Genomic DNA, 25,336 nt, shown 5'->3' on the forward strand with positions numbered 1-25,336 from the left:
AAAGAACAAGGACAGAGGAATAACCCCTATCCCGGGCCCTCCAGAGATCATTGACCAGCGTGACCAATGCCGTTTCCGTGCTGTAACCCGGCCTGAAGCCCGACTGGAACGGGTCTAGATAGACTGTTTCCTCCAGGAACTGAGGGAACTGCTGCGCAACCACACTCTCAACAACCTTCGCCACAAAGCGGAGGTTGGATACCGGGCGATAGTTAGCCAATACATCTGGGTCCAGGGAAGGCTTCTTAAGGAGGGGCCTCACCACCGCCTCCTTTAAGGTCACGGAGAAGGCACCCTCCTGTAAGGAAGCGTTTATAATTCCCTGGAGCCAGGCTCGTGTACCCTCTCGAGCTGCCAGTACCAGCCAGGAGGGGCACGGATCCAGTACACATGTGGTTGCATTCAGCCTCCCCAGGATCCTGTCCACGTCCTCAGGAGCCACAGAGTCAAACTCCTCCCATATAATATTCTCAAGACCTGCCCCCGTCTCCTCCCCCGGGGCCACCCAGTCGGAGTCCAAACCCTCTCGGATCCGAGCGACTTTGTCATACAGATATTGAGCAAAGTCCTCAGCCCTCCCCTCCAGGGGGTCCTCCCCCCCCCAACTGGAGGAGAGAGCGTGTCACCCTGAAGAGGGAGGCCGGGCGATTATCTGATGACGCAATGAGGGTGGAGTAGTAATTAGACCTCGCCACCCTCATTGCCACAAGGTAGGATCTAACATGCATCCTTACCTGTGTTCGGTCGGATTCGGTTCGGGTAGCCCTCCAACTGCTCTCTAGGCGTCTTTTCCGGCGCTTCATCTCTCTCAGCTCCTTGGTAAACCAGGGAGCTTGTTGAGATCTGCGCCGGGTCAGAGGCCGCAACGGCACGACTCGGTCCAGTGCTGCGGCTGCAGCCACCTCCCAGGCTGCCGCCAGATCTTCTGCCGAGTCGTGGACTAGGTCCTCCGGATATGGCCCAAGCTCCGTCATGAACCTCTCCGGGTCCATCAGGAGTCTGGGACGGAACCATCTGCGCAGTTCCGTCTCCCTGCGGCGGGGGGGAGCGGTCCGGAAGTCCATCCTAAGGAGTGCATGATCTGACCATGACAAGGGCTCTATAATTATCTCCCCCATTTCCAGATCAGTCTGCCACTGGCCAGAGACAAAAATCAGATCCAGTGTATGTCCTCCTGTGTGAGTGGGGGCATGAACTAATTGGGTCAAGTCCAAGGTCGTCATGGAGGCCAAGAACTCCCGAGTTGCCGCCGATGTTTCGCCCGCAGATGGTAGATTGAGATCCCCCATGACTATAAGTCTGGGGGTCTCAATCGCCAACCCGGCTATTACATCGGCCAACTCAGGCAGGGCCGTTGATACATAGCAGGGGGCCAGGTATATGATCAACAGGCCCATTTGTACCCCTTGTCCCCACTTCACAAGGAGGGACTCTGCACCGTGTATCTGAGGCACAGTGGTCTCCCTCGGTCTCCCTCGGTCTCCCTCGGTCTCCCTCCCATATATATATATATATATATTACAGTGTGTGTGTGTACATAAACACACACAAAATGAAAAAAGAAAAAAAAATGAAGACACTTCCCCCTTCATCTTCAGAAAATATAGTCAACATTAACAATTTATCACTATCTCTTAAAACACAACCAAATAGTTCATTCCATGCCTCACCCCATTTTCTATAAGGCCATCTCTAAATCTTCAGCTCTCCTTAACAATTGGCAAATAACTACCTAAATATTTATATCCTAATATAATAAAATTTCACCTTTTTCTAAAGTTACAAATTAAAAAAAATATCTCCCTTTAGCTGTCTGTAAATTCTATGCAGGCATTCAATATACATTAGACAAGGCACAGGTCTACAGTGTCGCTCACCTCACATCTATCTTTGCATCTATCTTATCTTGATTGTATGTACAACATTTAAAACAAATTACGGTAGATGAATGCCTCATCTTTCTACTCACTTCTACTACCTCACTTTCTATAATTTTGAAATACTCATTTGGACGTCCAGTCTCCATCTAAATGCCAACTAGGCCAAACTCTGCTTAGCTTCCAAACTCAAAGTCAGTCATATGCTGCTAACTACTGAGACAAATAAATGATCAGAGAAATTTAAATGATCCATGTTAAGGNTGGACTGGCCTTGGCCTCAGAGAGGGCTCCCCCAAGTCCCCTCGGGCCAACCCCGACCCCCCTAAAAACCCCGAACCCCTTAAAAATTTATTAAAACACCCCTTTAAAAAAGCCCTCAATTTCAACTTCTTTAGGTCTCTTTTTTTGGCTGCATACCACCTCTCGGGGCTCCATACCCCGTCATCGAGGCAGGCCCCTAGGATTAGACTGGGCCACACCTGCGCGAGGGGGGAATCGCGCAGGGCCAGCAGCTCTGACCTGAGGTACATCCCAGTCCGTTCACAGAGTCCAGAGTCCCGCAGCAGAAAAGCCAAGACAGGGGGTAAAACAGTCCTCCTAGACGTTGGTTTGGTTCAGGGGGCTGAGACAAATGGAAGGTGGGGCAGGGAGTGGCAACCATGTTACTAACTTAACTGCAGTGATTCACTTAAAGACTGTGAAAAGGAAGGTTGTAAAATGGGGCAAAACTCATTTAATAACTGTCTTGTTATTGTGGTTACAATTGTGGTTGTAAGTCGAGGACTACCTGTAATGTCATTTGGTTTTTGTACACAATGGTTCCAAATCTAATTTTTGAAAGTGGAGGAGGGGGCACATTTGTACCAGTTATTCACCTAATATAATTAAACTCTCCAGCCTTGGAACTAAAAGACAATTGAATTATAATAGGAGAAATCTGAAATTGTTAAAATACAGTACATTATGTCAGTTCAATCTAGGAGTGAGAGTGCTGCCAATTTTGAATATGGTACATCAAGAAGCATGGTTCCAACTCAGCTCACTTCTAATTTGTTGATTATATATCAACAGTAAAAATAAGATCATTTTAAAGATCTGATCCTTGCCTTCTAGCCTATTCACATTTCCAGACTGGATCACCCCATTGCTCACTTTTTCCCTACAGTCAAATTTCTAGCAACAACCATGCAACTTAGATCAACCTTTTAGTAAGAAAATAGAACACTGTTAGTAAGAAAAGGGTATATTAGCAATATCATACTTCTGTAAAACTTGAAGGGTGAAAGATGTTGTTACCTTATAGATATCTAGGAATCCACATTGGTGGTCAAATCTGGTGTAAAGCTCATTGAGCATACTGATCACTTGCATGGGTGTACACTGGGCACAGACAGCAGTGAAGCCAACAATGTCTGAAAAGAGCATCGTAACATCATCAAATTTTCTGGCTTGAACTTGCTGCCCCTGCCAGAGCTGCTGGGCCACTTCTTCTGGGAAGATTGAGATAAGAAGATCCACTGTTTTCTTCTTCTCCTCTTCTAGAGCTTGGTGCGTTCGTTCTAATGTTGCTTTAAGCTTGTCCATCCTCTTCTTCAAGCCATCCTGGGCTTTAGCCTGCTCCCCAACAAGGATGACATCACGGGTAGCATCGTGAATTGGTATGTCTGAAAGGTGGAGGCCTCGACCCATCAGTTCATCCAGCTTGTCCACACATGGTGAGCCCAAAAACAAAATACAGTTTGATTCTGGGACGTGGATCATTTGTCCTTTGATTTCCATGACCTGGAATGAAGAGACATTTAATAATGCAGAATTAGATTCTTAAAGCAAACATTTAAAGCTATCAAAGCAGCAGTCATTTGCTCTAACAAATGATTTTCTCTGGATTCTTTGCGTACATTTTTCCATTAATATGAGTATCAATTGGATTGTTCAAATAACTTGTTTATTATACATTCTTTTTGGAATATATATGTATGCATTCATATTTGATCTGATTTGATTTTGGTGTTGCCAAATCCAGATTGGCTCTGGATGGCTTATAAATCCCCTGCTATGTAATGCTGATAAATATACAAAAAGTATATAACCATGGGAGACAAGAAATTATGTATGCCCACAGAGGAAAAAAGGCCAACAGGTGTCTTCTTCAAGCAAAGCCTGTCAATTAATTGATACAGTAGTGGAATCCCTGAACACTTCACACATTGTTTCATGCGTAAACCAGACCTAAGCTATTTGACGTCTGGCTTGGCTCAGGAGCTAGGAAAAAGAAATTTTCTCAGCAACTCTTTATTTTGTTTAAATCACTTAATCTGGCAGTTTCTGCCCTTGCCTGCTAAGAGAAAATATGTGCTGTCAAATATAGTGATATACAGCAATTTAAAGAAAGTTAAATAAAGCTCAGAGTTTCAACTAAGCAAGGGGGTTATTTTTCAGTCATGAGAGGATCCAGGCAAACTATTTCTAATTTTTTTCCCAACTATATTTATTTCTGAAGGTTGTTGTTTTGCTTCTTTGGCCCAAACCAACAGAAATTGACTTAAATATGCTTGTATTTGTATTGCAATAATAATGAGTGAACAGCCTTGAGTAAAATATAGACTTCATTCCAAGAGTCCATGAGTAACATTTGATATAACCATGTCCAAATTTATAATGCATATAAAATTCTCCTTTCTCTTAAGATTGCTTTTTTTTTGGAGAAGCTTTTAGGTACTTATTTGTTATGTCATTACCTAACAATGCACAAATAGTCTGACATTTAGGCAAAGCACCAGAAAATAGGTTCATTTGCAAAGAAGTAACCAGTACACATGATGCAGGAAAGTAAAACTCGGAGCTTAAATGCATTTCAAATAGCATTTTCTCAGCAAAATTGACATTATAATAAATTGATATTATCAAAACTATGGGAAAATTGGAAATCATCTAAGCAATATGATATTCCTTTATCTCCAAGCTGATGTCTTAAATTACCAGAACACTTAAAGTGTGGAGGTTATTCTAACATTGTGGGATGAAAAAGTCCATGGACACCGGGATGCTGATATAACGATGGATTTGTTTATCAAAAGTTGTACTTTTATTATCATTTTATTATCATTCTACATCAACTTTTCTAAAATATACACTTATTTGAAAAGGAGGAGAGATACATGCCAACTGCTATCATTTGCTTGTTTTTATAAGTTGCAAGCCAGGAAATTCTAAACTTGCTGCTAATTAAGAGTAATTCATAGTCATGATTAAGTTGAGGAGGAAAGAAAACTAGGGAGTCACAATGAAGCTCAACCTCTATCCTCCCCAAGGAGAATGTTATACTATAATGAAAACAAGACAAACTTGGTCCCTTTGTTTGGCCAGAAACATGCAGCTTTTTCATTACTTTCTTTTATTTTCTTGCCTCATTCCTAGAAAAATGTCAGCACTTTATATGTGAATATTACCAACAGTTAAGGATTGCTATTGTTATTAATAGAGCTGATTAAGATTTACAGTGTAGATCAGGGGTAGGCAACCTTGGCTCTTTTATGACTCGTGGACTTCAACTCCCAGAATTCCTGAGCCAGCTGTGCTGGCTCAGGAATTCTGGGAGTTGAAGTCCACGAGTCATAAAAGAGCCAAGGTTGACTACCCCTGGTGTAGATAATTAACACCAATGCTTGAAGTCTACTTACTGCTGTTTTCCCTCAAATAACAGCTGTAAAGGAACTTAAGAGGCCTCCTTGAACACCATCTAGCTCAGTGTTTCTCAACCTTGACAATTTTAAGGCATGTGGACTTCAACTCCCAGAATTCCACAGTCAGCAATGCTGGCTGTGGAATTCTGGGAGTTGAAGTCCACATGCCTTAAAATTGTCAAGGTTGAGAAACACTGATCTAGCTGTTTGTTCCCATCTAATAAGGGAATGGCATTAAACTTATGAGTAGCAGGTTTAAAACGATCAGCTCATTTTTATAAGCATACTGCTTCATATTTAACATGTAAAGAAAAGAGGTTTCTGTTTCTTATTCAAGAAAACAAATGTGTATGGACATTTGTTAAAAATGATTGAAAAATGATTCCAGTCCCATAGATAAGATAGACAAATAGATGACAGATGATGATTGATAGACAGACAGACATTTTCCTTCCATTCAACTGTATTTGATTCTCTGGCACTCCCTGAAGTTTTCTTGGCAAGGTTTCTAAGATGTGGTTTGCCATTGCCTCATTTCTAAAGCTGAGAGAAAGTGATTGGCTCAAGGTCATCTTGATGGCTTTGTGCCTAAACTGGGATTAGAACTCATGGTCTCCCAGTTTCAAGCCTGATGCCTTAACCACTACACCAAATTCCATAGAGAAGAGAGCCTTTTGCCTAGAAAGTTGTAATTTAATTTCACTCCCTCTCCCTTGTTCTTTGTGTTTTGCTATGTGCTACCCAAAATCTACTGTTACAGTTATTACTTTTAAAATACACACTACTGCAAAGCTCAGCTACCAGAAGACCCCTCCATAAAGATGGACTGCAGATGTAACCAACGACATAGGATCATAACATCCTAGAATAGGAAAGGGCTACTTAGGCCACTGAGTCCTATTCTCACTCAATCCAAGTATTCAAACTGAAATATCTTACCTATCAGTTAGGTCTTATTTTCGGGAAAATTTACAGTACTAAATGTGCCTGTCTGCTGACAATCTTAACTGGGGCTTGTTTTTGGGGTAGGGCTTATATTAAAAGCATCCAAAAAATTCATGCTAAGGCTTGTTTTCCAGTTGGGTTTTATTTTCAGGGAAACATGGGAACAGCTTACAAAACAATAATAAAATATAAAGAAAGATAAAAGCCTTCCTATACTATACTTCCATGTCAGAAGACCAAAGAGTTCCGTGGTGAAATGATTAACCAGTGACATCACCCTGCTGGGGATGCCAAGTTGGGGACACCCTCCTGGGGATGCCAAGTCCATTGAAGTGGTACCTATTTATCTACTTGCATTTGCATGTTTTCAAACTGCTAGGTTGGCAGGAACTGGAGTGAATGATAGAAGCTCACCCTGTCACACACCAGTACTCAGGCTTCAAACATGGGCTTACAAATTGTCAACCCAGGGTCCTAATCAGCTGAGCCAATCTTCCTATAACTTAAATGTATTATTTTATGCCTTGTATTCAAAAAAAGACAAGAGTACAGATTCTGAGTACTTTCAATGTGACATCATCAGGTATTTTAAGATTGCCATCATTTTTGTTCTCTCCTTCTCAAAGCTAAACATTTCCAATTTTGTCTTTTTAATAAAATGTCTTCTGGGTAATGCTATATGAACTAATAAATATGCACTGACTTTTCTTTTCCTATGCTACTTATGTTTTTAATAAATACTGATAGCATCATAAATATATGAGTATGGATTACTGTAGCATGTTTATGGTGTCACAAACCTGTATCACAAGTTTTGTTTAATATTCAAAATTAAAAAGAGAAGTACAGTCTAGGGAATGAGAGTATAATAATAAAGACCCAGCATGTAATAATAACAATAATGTCCTGGTTTTCTATTAAAAGTACCAGAACAGCTTGTTTCCATGCATTATAAAATCAACAGCAGAACAAGCACATCATCCATATTTTTTTTCTATAAAAGAATATATTATATAGCCAGCATTTTGTTTTCCACTTTTGAGCTGTTAGTAAATGTCTGAATATTCAGCCTGCTGGTTTTAACCTGCTGCTTTGGATTTGGTTTTCATCTGGTATTGTCTTGAACTGTTTGTTTTACGATTATTGCTTCTAATTATTTTTTGTAAAGTTTCATTCTGGGCAATCACTGTGTATATTCACAAACAGAAAAGCAAATCAAAATCAGGCTCTGAGACTGTTAGGAACATATTGTTTCTAATTATGCCGGAAGGCACATGTTATAGTCTACACCTTCTTGGATTCCTTTCATTCTCCACGTTATTCACATGAGCTCCTAAAAAAGGGTGGAAAAACTTGTGGGTGGGATCTAGATATAGCTACCCATTTCTTTCCCTGAGACCAAAATATGAGGAAATAAGAGGAGAATGCAACCCAAAACGTGGCATTGGTCAATCTATTTGTCAGTCTTAGGAGGTAGTCCAAACAAATACTGGTCGCTCAAAAGCGAGACAATGGTGAAGCAGGCACAGCAGCACCTGCATTTTCTGCGTCGCATGAGAAAAGCACATCTTCCTTCCCCTGTCCTTACCACTTTCTATAGAGGGACGATCGAGAGTATCCTATCATACAGCATCACGGTCCGGTTTGGAAGCATCACTGCTTCAGAAAGGAAGGAGGTGCAGAGAGTGGTGAGGATGGCTGAAAAGATCATTGGCAGTTCCCTCCCTCCCATCCAGGACTTAGCACAGAAGTGTTGCTTGATAGGATCCATAAGATTATCAGGGACACTATACATCCTCTTCATGACCTGATTTCGTTGCTACCTTCTGGGAGGAGGTATCCGAAGCAGAACATCCAGATTCAGCCATAGTTTCATTCTATACAGCATTAAACCTGTGAACTCTCATGCTTCCTCCTTCTGTTGTACAGTATATTCAAGATGGACAGTGTTTAATATTTATTTGTTATGTATATGTGGGGGTGTGGGTCTACACATATGTTGTATATGGGATGTTTAGGTGTGTGTTATGTATGTGTTCACTTTGAGAGCAGGCAACTAAATTTCATTTTTGATGTGTGCCATTGTGCCCACAGTTAAAAAAAATGACAATAAAGGTTATCTTATCTTATCTTAACTGAGCCTACAGAAGACCAGCTCTATCTTTATTGTAAGCCTCCAAGAGCAGAATCTGCAAGTCTGAATGGATATCTCCCCCCCACACTTGCTTTTAATGTCTAATAAAATAAGAAGGATCCCTTCTGAGAAGTTTTGCCATGCCCCCATTTCTTCTGTGGTCTCAGTTGTCTCTTATCTGGCTGTTGCCTAGTCTGCAGCTCTTCCTTCTGTCTCCCAAAGCCATTTCCATATACCATTACACTATTCTTTCCAAATTATGAATAATCTTGTTTGTCACTTTAGGGTAGATTCAGTTTTCTGATCTACATCATCAAGTAGCCTCAACCAAGATGGCTAATGCTGCAGAATACCAGAGTTAGTTTGGCAATCGCAGCATATTAAAAACAGAGACATCACTTTGCTGACAAAGGTCCGTATAGTCAAAGCTATGGTTTTCCTAGTAGTAATGTATGGCTGTGAGAGTGAGACCATAATATGGAAGGCTGAGTGTCGAATAATTGATGCTTTCGAATTGTGGTGCTGGAGAAGATTCTTGAGAGTCTCTTGGACTGCAAGGAGATCAAATCAGTCAATCCTAAAAGAAACAACCCTGACTGTCCTTTGGAAGGATAGATATTGAAGCTGAAGCTCAAATACTTTGGCCACCAAATGAAAAGAGAGGACTCAGGGGAAAAAAACCTGATGCTGGAAAAGATGGAAGGAAAATGGAGAAGGGGACAGCAGAGGATGAGATGGTTAGATACTGTCTTGATGCAATGAACATGAATTTGGGCAAATTTTGGGAGACAGTGGAGGAAAGGGGGGCCTGACTCACTGTGGTCCATGGGATTGCGAAGAATCAGGCATGACTTAGTGACTGAACAACAACAACAATCTCTGGAGGTCACTCATTGCCTCAACTGCCTTATGGCTTGATGGTGTGCTTTGCAGACTATCATTTGGTGGCTACATAGAATGAATTTCTCCTATGATGACAACTACTCTTTGGAATGACTTCTACTAAAAGGCCTCCTGAATGGTGTCACATTTTAATTGCTTTTTAAAAATATAACTTCTTCAATATCTTTCTTCTTATAGATTGTTTCTATTCTGTTTTTATTTTCTGCCCTTATAAGTACTACTAATCAGTTTGGAATTTTAAAGAAAAGGAAGGGACTCAAAACACTTTTAACAAATAGTTATTTATAACCATATAACTGTACGTACCCTTAATATGAATGGCTGCCATTGCTATGTGTCAAAGTTGCCATCTAAATCCAATTACTAATAATTGTATTAAGATTTCATATTTTTGAGAGAACTCTATTATTCCACTCAACTTTCCAAATTGTTTATGCACATTGGTCATTCCTCTGATTAAAATCAAATATCTTTATTACAGACTTTGAACCAGCTTTACAATAAAAAAATGTAATAAAAAGAGAAATAGCTTAACACAACAGTTTGTTATTGGGAAAGGGGAAAAATAATAGGACAATAAAACAACTGAATGGAAGATTTCATGGGACTCCTTATTTGCAAAGATTTTGTCTCTGTGGATCCAGGGAGGAAGAAATTCTTATTCATGTCTTCATATGGTATCTTTTCTATGATGCCCCATGATGTCCTCTGATCGCCCCAATCATTCCCAAATACAAAGCCCACACAGATAAATGTTATGTTTATGCTAACTGACATATCAGGTGGCCAAATATCTATATAATTAGATATGCTCTGTTATTATCCTATTATTTTTCCCCTTTCCTAATATCAAATTATATTAAACTATTCTCCTTTTTACTCTATTTTTATTGTAAAGATAGAGATATTTGATTTTTTTTAAATATGATTCTGATCATTCCTTTGAACAAGTGCTTCTCCTTTGTTTCCTTTTTTTTTTTTTTGAGTTTTGGAAGATAACACTGCAAAATTGCTGCCATATAGCGACAGATCCAAGTTATATACATTCCAAAGCTGACACCTTTAAAAAAGGACAAGTTCATTTCAAAAGGCTTTTACTCTTTGCCCCTGAAGACTTACAATCATTTGAAAAATACGATTACATCTTAAGACCAGGATATACAACTGAGCTTCTAAGGCTTTGTAAAATTTGAAAGTCCTTCTGTGTGAACTCCAAAGTCTGTCTAAAAGTTTTGATGGAATTGTAGTTTAATGTGTGACAGAACGGAAATACAGCTAGTCTTTGTTCAATTTATGACCCCAATTGAGAGTAGAATCCTCTGGCATTACAGTGAACTGGTTTGCTTCACTCAACAACTATAATCTTGGAATACTCCTAATTGTAGGTGTTAAGTGATCTCCTGGGTAATTAAGCAGACTGAGTGAAAGGGCTGTCAAAGAGCTGCCTGCCAGAGGGACTCAGCCTTGCATGGGGCTGGATCCCTCTAAAGTAGACTTCCCCAACCTTTCCAGATTGGTGGCCCAGAGCAGGGAGGAGGGGGGAAAGAAGCAATGATGTTTTGGGAGGAGTAGGTGCATGTGTGCGTGTGTGTGCACACCCGCAATGTTCAGGGCAACATTCGCACAAGTGGGGCCGCAAGCACCTGCAACAAAGCTCACGAGTGGGATGCAAATGCCTGTGACGATGCTCACACGAGTGGGACTGCAAGCACCTACAATGAGGCTTGCACGAGTGGGGCTGTGACAGCCCTCGACGACACTCTTGCAAGTGGGACTGCGAGCGCCCGCAATGAGTGGGACTGTGAGTGACCATGATGATGCTTGCTGGAGTGAGGCCGCAAATGCCTGTGATGATCCTCGCATGAGTGGGGCCGTGAACGCCCACAAGTTTTGCGCGAGTGGAATCACAAGTACCTGCATTGAGGCTCGTGTGAGTGGGGCTACGACCATCCTTAATGACTCTAATGTAAGTGGGGCCATTAACGCCCTTGATGACATGAGCGTGAGTGGGACCACAAGCACCCGTGATGATGCTTGCATGAGTGAGGCCGGGAACACCCAACAACGCTTCCGTGAGTGAGACTATAAACACCCCTGATGCTTATGATGCTGCTCACACATAGACGTGCACACACCGGCCGGCCATTCACATGCCCCGGTGGTGATTAGGCCACAGCCTAGTAGTTGGCCACAGCCCACAGGTTGAGGACCTCTGCTCTAGTGGGCAGGACTTTTTTTCTCTAGAGGCTGGCTGAAAAAGATCCGTCCTGAATTCCAAGCAGGATTTTGGCACAGAGTGTTTGCAGCACAGGTTGTCTGCAGCCAGCCCCCAGAAACAAGAAGATCTTCTCTCATTTCTGAGGGCTGGCTGTGCAAGTGGCCCATATGCAACCACTCCATGCAAAATCCTGTTTGGTTTTCTGGATGGACCTCTTTCACACAACCACTTTTCATTAAACTAGTAGACTGATTACAGAAGATATAGGCTTCAAGTGGAAAAATCTCCAACCCCATTCCATATAATTATGTGCTAAAAAAAAAAAAGAGCTACGTGGTTGCCTGTTGTAAGAAAACTGCATGGAAAATTTAAATAGGTCAGAAGGATAGGTTCAGAAATTTCTTTCTCCATGAAGTGCACCTTTTTTTGTCTAATCTTCCATAGTTGAATTCCCCCAGAATGAATTGTCAAGAGACATTGTTCTTCACAGCATCAGACGTACTGTTACAATTCAGGTTATTTATAGACAATGCCAGAGTGTTACATAATGTACAATAGCTCCAAACCCCAAGACAACAAGTTTAGCCTTTTTTTTCCTATTGATTTGTGATGCCTTAAGCTGTAGGAGTAAAACGTCAGAAATGCAAGGGACCATATTAAGGTAGATGGTGGAAATGTCTCGCACCAATAAATGTCAGCCAATTTGCTGTGAAAAGAAAATAAATCTGGAAAATAAAAGGACAAGCACATTTAAAAGGTATAGGTCCAAATGGTCTAAAAAGATGACATTCTCACAACCACAGCCTTTCAGAAAAACAGAGTTTATATAAAGGAGCTGAAAATCTACAGGACTCAGATTTTTCAGAGCACAGAATAAGACTTTAATAAAAGATGCATCAGTAGGAAGCATTCATGAGAATCCTGAATAAATAACCTGGTTTTGGAAATACAGAAGTTACTTTTTTTCAACTGTAATTTTAGTCCCAAGATGAAAAGTTCTGCTTTCAGTTGAATAGTAATCTTTAAAATCTTCTGAAATACTGTATATATTTGAACCCAGCATTTTCTAGCTTTTTTGCACTTCTACCAAGCATAATAAAATGATCCTTCTTGTTGTTCACACATCTAACATAAATTTGAAGTACTTTTATACTGTATATTCTAGATATTTTTCTGGTATCATATATCAATGATACATCATTTCATAAAAATTTACTTTGAGTTTACAACATAGTATGAATTTCAATCCTTTCAATCACATATTTTTCTATTGTTCCATCTGTTTATTATAACCAAAACTTTTAACCCATGTTATCATACATTCCTTAACTATTTCTGTTTCAAATTTCAATAAAAGTTTATACATTTTAGCAATCACATGTCCATCACCTGTACATAATTCTGTTTCAAAAATCAGTCTTCCAATGCTAAATATCATAAATTCTTTTATCTATTGTACAAAGATGGAAAGATTTGGCAATACCTACAATAGAAGAATGATGAATGAAGCTGACAGAACTCATCAAAATGGCCTTGTTTGATTAGACAGAAGACAATATCTATATTTATTGGTGACTGAAAAGGGGAGTGGTGTGGTGGCCTAGAGTCTCACCTCTCCCTGGAAGGTTGAGAATTCAATCCTAAGTAGGGGCAGATGTTTCTCTCTCTTAGGGCACAAAGAAAAAATATCTGCTGCAAATTCCACATGGCGTCAGGAAGGGCATCTGGGCAGAAAGCACTCAGCTCCATCCAGTTGCCCCGACTGTATCCCAAATTAAGGGACTTTTTGTTGTACAACAATTAACGCTTCAGCACAGGCTGGGTAGCGCTGGGGTACCTGTTGCAAGGAGGTCCAGAAGGACAGGAGATGGTAGAAGACCTCAGGTAAATTCAAGTGCGGATGACGAAGTCACTGAGGTAGGTCGGTGGAGTAAGAGACAGCAGGGGAAGAAGATAACGGGAGTTAGAAAGGGTCGTAATCCGCCTTCTCCAATGAGTCCTTCCTTCTCATTAGGTGGCCAAAGTTATTGAGTCATAAAAAACGAGTATTAACTGAAAACCCCTTTGGAGTTTTTGCGTAAAACAGAAAAAAATGTACATGTGATTTATGGTATTGATTATTGGGTAGGATAAAATACAGAAAAAATAGTCACGATGTAACTATAGAGAGAGCTGTCAACTTATAATTGTACTTATGACTTCTGTAAAGATCAGAAGCCATTTTATATCATTTTTCTTTCCTTTCCAGTTTTCTGCTAGCTATTCTTTCTGTTTGCACCCTTCGTTTTTTCCTTTTCTTTTTTGCTCTATTCTAATTTTTATTAGTCTTATTCTTGTGTTTAAATTTTTCAATAAATAAAGCAAATCCAGGAGATATTTTAAAGTCTCCCTATCATGTCTGTCCTCTGGAATGATATCCCCCTGGAAATCTGCATGGTTCCCATCATAGGACTTTTTAAAAGATGTTTTAAAAGTGGCTCTGCTCCCAGTCCTGGGATTAGAGCAGTCCCCCCCCCCCACTGCTTATGGTCATTTGCAGTGTCCCGCAACTATGTGACTATGATTTTTGGCATTTTTTGTCAGTTTCTGGTGTTTACTTCCAGTTTCTGGCAAAAAAATGCCCATTAGGGAAAATAGGTCAGCTTAACAACTATGGCATTCACATAACAACCACTGCAAAAAGGTCATAAAATTGGGTGCGGTCACATAGTGACCCACTTAATCACCACGATGATTTATTACATAATTCCAGGCTCAATTACAACCGTAGGTCAAGGACTACCAGTACAGTAACACAATGGCAGCATATGGTAATAAGATGTAATACGCAGTAAGTCATAAGCAAGTAATAAGCAAGGTAGAATGCTAGCAGAGTTTTTTAAAGTCAGCTTACATTAGCCTTTTGAAGCTGTTTTTAAGAGCATTCTGTCCAGACGTGTTTTTACAATTCATTCCTAATATACAAACGGTAAACATAAAATTCTAGGCAGAAAGCTAACATGGATATATTGGCCCTTAGATTGAAAGGACAATGAGATAGCTCACCCACCTCGGATTACAGCTGATTTTTGAGCCATGTTGGCACAATGGTTAGAATGCAGTATTGCAAGCTAACTCTGCCCACTGCCAGCAGTTCGATTCTCACCGGCTCAAGGTTGACTCAGCCTTACCTCCTTCCAAGGTCGGTAAAATGGGGACCAAGATTGTTGGGGACAATCTATAAACCGCTTAGAGAGGCTTGTAAAACACTATGAAGCAATCTATAAACCGCTTAGAGAGGGTTGTAAAGCACTATGAAGCGGTATATAAGTCTAAGTGCTATTGCTATTTAAACAATTCATTCATCAATTGAAACAGGAAAAAAACCGCTTCCTAGAATTTTTACATTTTGTTTTTTAAAAGAATGCCTGGTGGCTTATGCTCCATGTGGCTTAACCCACACACCGCCTGTGTTCCTGGATGCTCCTGCTGTCCTATTCTATTGAACCAATATCTCACATTAGGCTAAAACCATTATTTTAAATTGCTGTGCCTTTTAAAGCCTTGTCTGTCTGAAGAAAGATTTCTTGCAGATTTTTCTTCTTATGCATAATCAGCATTAATATATAATTTAGGTATGAATTATTGCATTTATATCCAAGTTTTAGGCTGGTCTGACAGAAAATGATAGACTGAAAATCACTCAGCAAATTCTGTGGCTAATTGGAAACCTGAGGTTCTCTCGGTTAAACAGCAGAGCCACTGCTTTATTCTGGCTCTCTATTATATTTTATTATATTATTCTGGTTCTCTAATATAATATATTATTATATATTATATTATCTTTAATATTACACATACAGGTGGTCCTCGACTCACTTAGTTCAAAATTACAGTTGATTCCCCAAAATATACTTACAACCTGGATTTGAAGTCCAATGGTTGGGTATCCGCCCCCTGCCCACAGTCATGTGACTGCATTTCATATGCTGAACAACGAACCTGCATTTATAACTGTTTGCAGGATCCTATGGTCATGTGACCACAATTTGTGATGTTTTTGTCCGAAACCAACATTTACTTCTGGTTCTTGGCAACAAACAATGGGTTCATGTAATGAGCACGGCATTGATTAGCCACTGCAAAAAAAGATCATAATCATGGTCACGTTATGACCTGCTTAATGACTGTCACAACTTACAGGCTGAATTAGGGTCCTAAAACAAGGACCACCTGTAATAATAATAGGACCAATGGAAAAAAGCTGTCCATACTACATGCATCTGCACATTCATCAGATCTGGTTGCCATTTTATGCGTGTGTAAAATACGTCCTTGTAAAATACCATTCCCATTTTATATATGTATAAATGGGTAAAATACATTAATCACCCCATTTGAATTTGATGGGCATTCTATTTCATCCCACTAGTCCATTAAATTGAGAGTTTACTTGTATACTGACTCTGCATATGGTTGACATGTAAAAGGTTTCATTTTCTGACAGAGCTGCCATCTGAAACCCTGGACATTGCTAGTGATCTGAATAATTCAGGCTTTTCTAATCAAATGCCATTCAGATGGATAGCAACTTGCAGGATTCCCAGGTCAGACTGGCTAAGAACTGTGGAGATTTTATCCATCACATTCAAAGGAACCAGACTGTACAAGGCTGATGTAGAGAGTATAAAAGCCTGACTTCTTGAAGCCTTCTCTTTTCCAGGCTCAACATAGGGAGTGCCTTCAACTAATTTTCCTTCATATCTCTAATCATCTCTCTCCTAGGGATATGCCAATATCCTGTCAATATCCTTCCCGAAATGCAGTGCCCAAAACACCAAAGACGAGAAACAATGGATGGAAGCTAACCAAGGAAAGAAGCAAACTATAACTTGATGGGCTCTGGGGGAGGGGTTTCGACGCTGTGAGGAGAGCGCCTTGCTGCCTGCCAAAACCGGGCAGGCTGGGGGTTGGGCGGCATTGTGCAGGTAACGTTGACTCTCACGCTGCTCATGGCAACCCCTCCCCCAGAGCCCACCAAGCCAGATATGTGAAGTAGGTGAGGGCCATGTGCTGGCCACTTCCAGGCGATGGTGCATTTCTTCATTCCTCACAAAGGGTGACACCTCCCCAGCTGCGTTTCTTGCCTGTTTTTCTCCCTCCCTCATCTCAAATATTTTCCCACCACTCTGTACTTAGGAAGGAAGGAAGGAAAGAAGGAAAGAAGGAGAGGGAGGGTCTGAGGGAAGTCCTACCTTAGTCCTACCTGCTGCCCTTTCACCATCCCCTTGCCCCCTCCTCCTGGCCTATCCTGGGGGTCTCCCATCCTATTGCTAAGGAAGCTTTGGATACAAAGTCGGATCTCCTCCCATGGAGAGGGAATGGGCCTCCCTCTGACTTTGCCCTCGTACCCATCATGAGCAACCTGGCTAAGGAGAGCAAGCACAGCAGCAGCAGCCTTGAGGAGGAGGTAAGTGCAGCTGGGCGCCCCCTTGGGGAAATGGAGCTGGGCTTGGTGCCGCAGGTGCTCGAGAGCCAGGCTGGGCATTTGACCTCTGCTGCCCAGAGCTCTGGGCAGCCTGCACCACCATCCAGCCCCCCCCCCCCCGGCATGGCCTGAAAGGAACAGTGAGGCTCCTCCAGTGGACCATGCCTTGGCACTTGCCCTGGTCCCACCCCCTTCTGCCAGAGACCCTCAGATCTGCCCAGGCCCCCTGAGGGCAACCGCAATGCTGATGCGGCCCTCAATGAAATTGAGTTTGACACCCCTGCTATAAGCTAAGATTCCTTTCTATTCCTTCTGCAACTGCATCACAATGTTGGCTCAGGTTTCAGCTTGTGATTCCCCAAGAGACTGAAATCCTTTTCACATGCACTGATAACATACTGTTGCCCAGACTGGTCTCACTTGCCTCAAGCCAGCTGCCCTGTTAGGCACCAAAAGGCTGATGCAATCCTCTGCAGCCAGCTTCTGCTTGATGATGGTGTCAGAGAAGAGGTCTGCTCTGTGAGATGGCAGGAGACTTTAGGGAGCTGAAGTCTACAGACTGTTTGGCAAGCAGGTAACAAGATTATGAGTCATAGACAGGGAAAAGGACTATAATTCAACTCCTCCCCTGACAGACTGTATCTGGCTCACAAGCAGTATAAATGCATGCACAAGAGCACAAAAATCCAGGCATAGTTTCCCTTATTTATCCCACAACTAACTACGCAAGAAGGTTTCTTGACTCTAATTTATTCCATAGTAATACCAACACAAAAGTAAACATTTCTTGAGTTTCATAAGACAAGGGAATACATTAACATCCATTAATAATCATGCTTAACCGGGAAACCAGGTCAAGTCAGGGTACTGTAGAAAATGAATCGTGCAGTGTAAAGTGGTAGAAAAGCAACAATATAATCTTGTTTTATGACCAAATTTCTATTTCTAAGCAAGGTGGTTGTTAAAATGAGTTGTGCCTGATTTTACGACCTTTTTTGACCACGGTCATTCAGCGAATCACTGCAGTGGTTAAATGAATCATGCGGTCGTTAAGGGAATCATGCTTCCCCCATTGACTTTGTCAGAAGCTGGCTGGGAAGGTCTCACATGGTGATCACATGATCCCAGGACACCTCAACCATCGTAACTGCATGCAATTTGTTAAGTGGCATTTCAGTCCTGTTATACCTTTGAATGGTTGCTAATGGAAATCGAGGACTACCTGATAGACATCCTAATCGGTTACTAATGACGACATTTTTGTAAAAATTTAATATGTTAACGCAAGAATAAAATAGAGATTGACTGGTTTTCAGACTAAATCAAGTCTGTATTCCTTGTTTTAACAAAGAACAATGAATGTATTTGAATTAACACGGGAAATTCGAGATTCTTACCAAACAAATTTAACATCAATTACTTTTACAACAAGGATTAAACCATGGCTAAAAATCATGGCACACGATTTGGAAATTTTTAAAATATTTAATAAATAATATCCATTACAGTAATCACTGAATAATTTTCCTCAAACTATTACTCTCAAACTGTGATTCTGAACCAACAGGGGTGCTGCACCATAACCATTCTATATTCCCTGCTAGGCCCAGACAGTTATGATCTTGCACATGCAGTAACAAAAGTAATGAACCGTAAATAGGACAATCAATATCTAAAAATAGAATTTCATTGGATTGGAGATCCACTCACCATTATCAATTTAGTACGTACTAAGGGATTTATACTGGATAACATTCAGAGCCTAAGAATTAAAGTAGTATGGGATTTATGAAAAGTAATCAAATGGAATATATATAATTATCAATAAATGAGAATATTTGTAGCTCAGGGTTGATGATATTACCTAGCTTAGGTAGTGAAATGTCTGCAAGAAAACAACCAGAGAGCATCAAGGACCCCTCATATTTAATTATGGACAATATATCTGATAAAAACATTAGTTTTAAAGCACCTTTTAAAGTGGCATATACAAATGTGATTATTTTATTTGTCCAAAAGCATGAACCCCTATTCTGTAGAAGACAAAATGTAAGCAGAATAGAGCAGGTGGTTGTTTAGCTGAATGATTTATATGTTATCCAAGTAATTTAGTGGTCCATGACTGCAGAAATGTTGTATTAAAAGGTTTTTGTTAAATAAATATATATTAAGGATAGGGGGAAAAAACTATAAAAACCATGAATTGATTTTTACCTTACCTTGAACTTAATAGGTGGGTAGACTTAGAACTTACTTGTGTTAGAAAAAAATATCAAAAATATAGGGATAAACATGATTAACTAATTTAGAAGTCAATGCATTGTAAAGATTTTGTAACAAAAAATGGGCACCAAATACGATAACAATTCTAATAATTGATATTAAAATTAAAACTCAGATATCAATCATTAACACATTGATCAAATGATCCATAATATAATGTGGTGTGATTTTGGGTCAGCTGTTCTCTATCAAGTGAACTCACAGGGGATGGCAGGGGGAAAGTGTCTGCAATTGTTTTTTAAGCTACCTGCTTGAATCACCAGCTGAATGACAGGACACCCCTCTAGGGGGAATAAATAGACATTCCAGCTTAGAGTTGGTTCAGGGAAGGAAAAGTCTGAATCAAGCTTAAGGTCTATATCTGCCATTTTCCAAGGGAAGAAAGACACAATTCTTATAATATAGGTCAGTGGTGGCGAACCTATGGCATGGGTGCCAGAGGCGGCACTCAGTGTCCTCTCTGTGGACACACGCGCCGTTGCCCCAGTCCTAGGCCTTCAGCTGGGTTTTATAAAACCTTTTCACTTTAGGCCTCCACTGCCGTGTGCAAAAAAAAAAAAAAAAGGTTCAATCAATCAGTCAATTTCAACTTCTTGCGGGGAAAAAAAAGATCTTGCAAAGATGGAATTGATTGATTGAACTTTTTAGTCCCACCCAGTCTGCCGTTACCACCGCAGCCACGCCCACCCAATGGGCCAGATCCCCCAATTGGCCACACCCAGTCAATGGGCCACACCCACCCACCACCCGATGATGCATAAATGGATTTTGGGTTGCAGTTTGGGCACTCGGTCTCTAAAAGGTTTGCCATCACTGATATAGGTGATCAATAATAAAACATCTACTTGGGCCTATTCACGAGTAGTTCTAGTTGCTTATGCCTGACACTGTTTTCCCATGGGTTGCACCGTACAGTAGTAGAGAGGAGGGACCCCAGAATGATGGGGGTGGAAAGGAGGAGAAACGGAAGTATGCCTGAGAAAGATGGTGAAAATGGATAGACAAAGCAGCCTCCCATGATCAGAGCAGTGGAGGCATGCTGGGTTTATTCACTAGCCCAGAATGTTGCACAATCAAAATTGTGAGATATCATTAAGTCAAACTCTCAGCAACCACTATTTTGTGATGGAAAATGCAGCAAGCGGACAGAGGTTTTTGTTCATTTCAGGAGGTTGAATGGCCTTTTCCATTAAATGGACAGGAATCACTGCCCACCTATCTAAGCTTTTGAGAGTTGAAATAAATGGAGAAACATCTCCTGTTCCACAAATTGTCCATCTACTAAACAAGAGGTATCATTATGCTAAGTGGCTTCATGCTATTAAATTAGCAGGTTTTGCATGCGGCAGAATATTTCATTTAAAGCTTCAGAGACTATATCCTGCCATCTCCCCTACAATATATCATCAATATTTACATCAAGGGAAGCATAAAATCTCGAATGTCTCTAAACAAAATTTTACTAAAGATTAATGAGCACTTTGTAAGCGTGGTTTTTTTTTGGTGGGGAGGGCACAATAAATATCAGAAATACATTGGTAGAAGAAATTCATGCCTAACTTGCAGAAGCTGGAATCTGTGATTTTGATCTGGCAAACCATTCTATTTTTACTCATGATTAAATCAGACCCAGCTGGCATCAAAGCCTTTCCAGTTTCTTATGAATTATTTAACAAGAAAAATTCAAAATAATTAAAGCTGAAGATTACAACAGCTAGCCACAAGTCTTGCCTCTCTTCATCATTCAGTATCGGGTACATATAAAAAATGGTGCTGTCATTTTCAGTGGTAGACCTATTTTTATTGTAATTCACTCTGCAAGTGTCACTGCTCCTCCAGAAAATCAAGAAGGAAGTTTTTATAAATTGAAGAAAGAAAGAAAGAAAGAAAGGAAGGAAGGAAGGAAGGAAGGAAGGAAGGAAAGAAGGAAAGAAGATTCTTCTGAGGGAGAGAAAATAAATTGTTCATGTGGAAACGAGAACAGAATGGAAAATTGAAAACTGAGAAAACTAGTTTAAAGTATTTCAAGCTCTACAATACCCAGTGCTCTAAATGTATTGGAACTACAATCCCCAGAATTCTCAATCAGCGTATCCATCAGCCACTTGGTTAGGAATTGTACAGCCAACATATGGAGGATACTAGGTTACTAAGGTTGCCCCTCAGCATCGTTTGAGAGGCACAATCAAGAGAAATCTTGAAAGGAATGAAGACTGGTGCTGGACTGTACTTATGCATAGAAGGTCTCTGAAAATTCTCCATCCTATATTCAAAGAAAGACATTTTTGTATGAAAAAGATTATTCAGTAACTTGTAGAGGATGGAGATTTAGTGCTAATACTGTTTCTGTCTTCATGCCTAAAGACATAGGTTTTCAGTTTGCCACTGTCCATTTCTTCATGTCTCCATATCTAAAGACTATCAGGGTTTATATGTGGAGGAACAGGGTTACACTCAATGCTGACAACTCTCAGAGACTATGTGTTCCTGGCTTTGTGATAAGATGGTAACCTTGAGGGAAAAGAGAAAGAGATGCTGCCTAAGGAATGATCAGACATCAGACAAGGAGTCCCCAGTGGAATAATGGTCAGAGGAAAAAAGAAACTTAGGAAGGACCTGCCCTAATTGATCAGACAGTTAAAAGAGGCGGGGAAAAGTTTGTGTCTTCTGACTTGCAAGGTCCTATTGTAAGCTGCTTACAATAAAATAATTTTTGTTCATCTAGTCATGTTTCCTGTCTGATTTACCCAGGAGGGCTGACACATGGATTTTCATCTTTAGCTAGAAGATGGAACTGCTCTTCCCCAGGCAAAACTGATGTCCAGCTCAAAGAGAAGATACCAATTCTAGCCAGGAGGCCTTTCACTCAGATTCATCTTGGAATACCAACTGCCCGTCTTCCTGGGGTCAAATATTGCAACCTCCCAAGACTCTTTTGAACCTTAAGTCTATTTTCTAAGTGTTAGTAACTCTCTCCCGCTCCCCACCTTCTGTCATCTGCACATCTGACAATTATTGTCAATTATCCCCAGCTGCAAGGGGGGAACAGATTTGTGTGTACCATATAAGGCAGTGTTTCTCAACCTTGACAATTTTAAGGCATGTGGACTTCAACTCCCAGAATTCCACAGCCAGCATTGCTGGCTGTGGAATTCTGGGAGTTGAAGTCCACATGCCTTAAAATTGTCAAGGTTGACAAACACTGATTAAGGGACTCTTCCCTCTCTAATTTAACTTGCTACCTTTAAATGAAATGGAAAAAAACCAGGTCTGTACTTTCTTAATGAGGTTAAGTTCATCTAACTGCCTAGTGCACCAGACTCTATAAAAGAAGTTGGCAGGAATAAGAACAGGGAGGATAACCTGTGGGCTAATAAGGCTTATAAAAGAACATTTGTCCATTTGGATCTTGGATGGGGTTAAAATGTAGGAGAAGATCTCACTTCTGGCAAGAGAAGATAAAACTTTCAACAATCCATCTTTATACCTGAAGCTACACATCTGCTCCTTGATCCTCCAAATTAAAAATCTGAGAGTCGCACAGGATTTTAGAGGGAGAAATAAATTCAGTAAAAATTATCTTCTACCTCTTTCACCAATAAAGGAGAATATTTGCAGCTCAGGGTTGAAATGAGGGGTTCCTTGCTACTTCTGAGCTTGCTTGTTTTCTTGCAAACATTTTATTCCCCAAACTAGACAATATCATCAGTGCTAGTCTGATGATGTTGCCTAGTTTGGGTAATGAAATATCTGCAAGAAAACAAGCAAGGTCAGAGAGCACCACGGCCCTCTCAACTTCTTCAAGGGACTGTTCTTAGAGCACATTCCAATCAATGGTAGTAAATACAGGATTCCAGCTATGGCCTGTTTCTACTGTCTCCATTATTTCTTTCCAATCCTATTGCATCATTCTTAATATTTTGTAATTTTTGCTACTGTTTTTGTACCACTGAGGTATGATTCTGTATTATCTTGTGTTTTTTTTATACTACGTTACACTACATTTTTAAAGTTATAAAGATCACAAGTATAAATGGACAACTTTGTTGATGACTATACTTACTCACTCTTTTTTTTAAAAAAATTTTTTTAAAGTTTTTTATTTATAATACAATTAAAACAAAAATGGACATACGTGGCATTCCAGAGTAAATATTCCTAACAATTTGTTTCTTGTGATACAAAAACTTAATACATCATCCTTAACCTCTATATAAACCTCATTCTTCTACACAATACAATTATATATACAATTATATGTACAATTATATGTATGTTTCAATCCTATCGTTAGCTTAAGATCTGAGCGGTTCTCCTTGATTCATACCAGCGATAAAATTTGTCCCAGATTTCGAAATATTCTAGTTCATTTACTTACTCACTCTTGACAATGTCAGCAGAAATGGGCAGGGTTTCTATATACAGTATCTACAGGTGCTAGGTTTTCCACATAGGCCAAACAAAAGGCATTCACAATGCAATTATCTATTTATATTTCCTTTTTCCAGAAGTAATATCCATAAACTTCACATGGTGTTCATTCCCAAGAACAAGTGTATAGGATTCAAGCACTCAGTAGTGAGAGATGCCCTGAAACATCATAAATCTATGGCCCAACTGTGACTACAGTCCTCGGTTTATGACAATTGAGCCCAACATTTCTGTTGCTAAGAGAGACAGGTGAATTTTGCCCCATTTTACGACCTCTCTTGCCACAGTAGTTAAGTGAATCACTGCAATTGTTTAGTAACACAGTTGCTAAGTGGATCTGGTTTCCCCATTGATTTTGCTTATCAAAAGGTTGCAAAAGATGGTCACATGACCCCAAGACACTATAACCATCATAAATATGAACCAGTTGCCAAGCATCCAAAGTTTGATCACATGAAAATAGTTATAAGTCACTTTTTTCAGTGCCATTCTAACGGTCACTAAACAAATGGTTGTAAGTCAAGGATTACCTATAATAAAGTTCAAAGCCTAAACCTATTCTATGAAAGCCAACAAAAGCAAGTTTTATGTGGTAGCTTCTTTGTGTATAGATGTAATTCTTAACATATCTCATGTTATGGATTGTTGCCAGCATATGTTGAATTAGTTTTAAACTCATTATGTGATACCAACAATGCAATGACAAATAACACTGAACAATACCACCGTTGCATGGAAAATTTGTTTCTACATGATGACAACAATATGATTACATAAAATTCACTATGGCCTAGTTTACAAATTCCTCTAAGTCTTTGAATGTAATCTTTACTTAGTATGAAGTATGAAACTCCATAAGTACGTCATGGCTCACGTAATGATCTTTAGATAGAAGACAGCTATTTAGAGTGGATTTTCCGAATTTTGCATAAGAGCTTCACAGAAGAGTTGAATTTGAAAAGGTTCTATTTGAATTTTAAAGTTTAAAAATACAATTTTAAAAACTGTGTAAGCCTACAATTTAAATAATAGTTTTATGCTTTTGTCCAGCTAGGTGGCAGCATCTAGCTGATCTTGGTTTATCTCAGAAAAAAAACTAACCAGAATCAGACTTGTTTCCTACTTGGAAGAGAGACCCTGTAAAAATCACAGGATTACAGGTAAGAAAAGAAACTTGTAGAAATATGCCAGAAAATTGCCAAGAAAATTTCATTGAACGTATCCATGTAGTCACCAGGATTTAAACTTTACCTTTCTTTATGTGCTCTGGCAGGAGACTGCTTCAATATTGTGGCACTAACGTTTAATTATGCTATTGGAAGAGGTTACAGGAACTTAAAAAAAAAATGTTCTCAACTGCAGGTCAAATAAGGATCTGTAACTTTCTTATTT

General features: G+C 40.0%; 1 protein-coding gene across 1 annotated transcript in view; it reads right to left on the reverse strand.

Annotated features, from left to right (window-relative positions):
- The window catches only part of LOC107294950 (guanylate cyclase soluble subunit alpha-2-like), a 100,027-nt gene extending 90,154 nt beyond the window's left edge, over nt 1-9,873 (reverse strand). Inside the window, exons 1-2 of the mRNA XM_015824227.1 lie at nt 9,852-9,873; nt 3,177-3,700 (exon numbers count right to left, since the gene is read on the reverse strand). Of these exons, the coding sequence (XP_015679713.1) occupies nt 3,177-3,700; nt 9,852-9,873 (546 nt within the window). The remainder of the gene's footprint in view (nt 1-3,176; nt 3,701-9,851) is intronic.
- Between the last annotated feature and the right edge of the window lie 15,463 nt (nt 9,874-25,336).

Source organism: Protobothrops mucrosquamatus, unplaced genomic scaffold (genome assembly GCF_001527695.2).
Source record: "Protobothrops mucrosquamatus isolate PMUCROS unplaced genomic scaffold, P.Mucros_1.0 scaffold2169, whole genome shotgun sequence".
NCBI lineage: Eukaryota > Metazoa > Chordata > Lepidosauria > Squamata > Viperidae > Protobothrops > Protobothrops mucrosquamatus.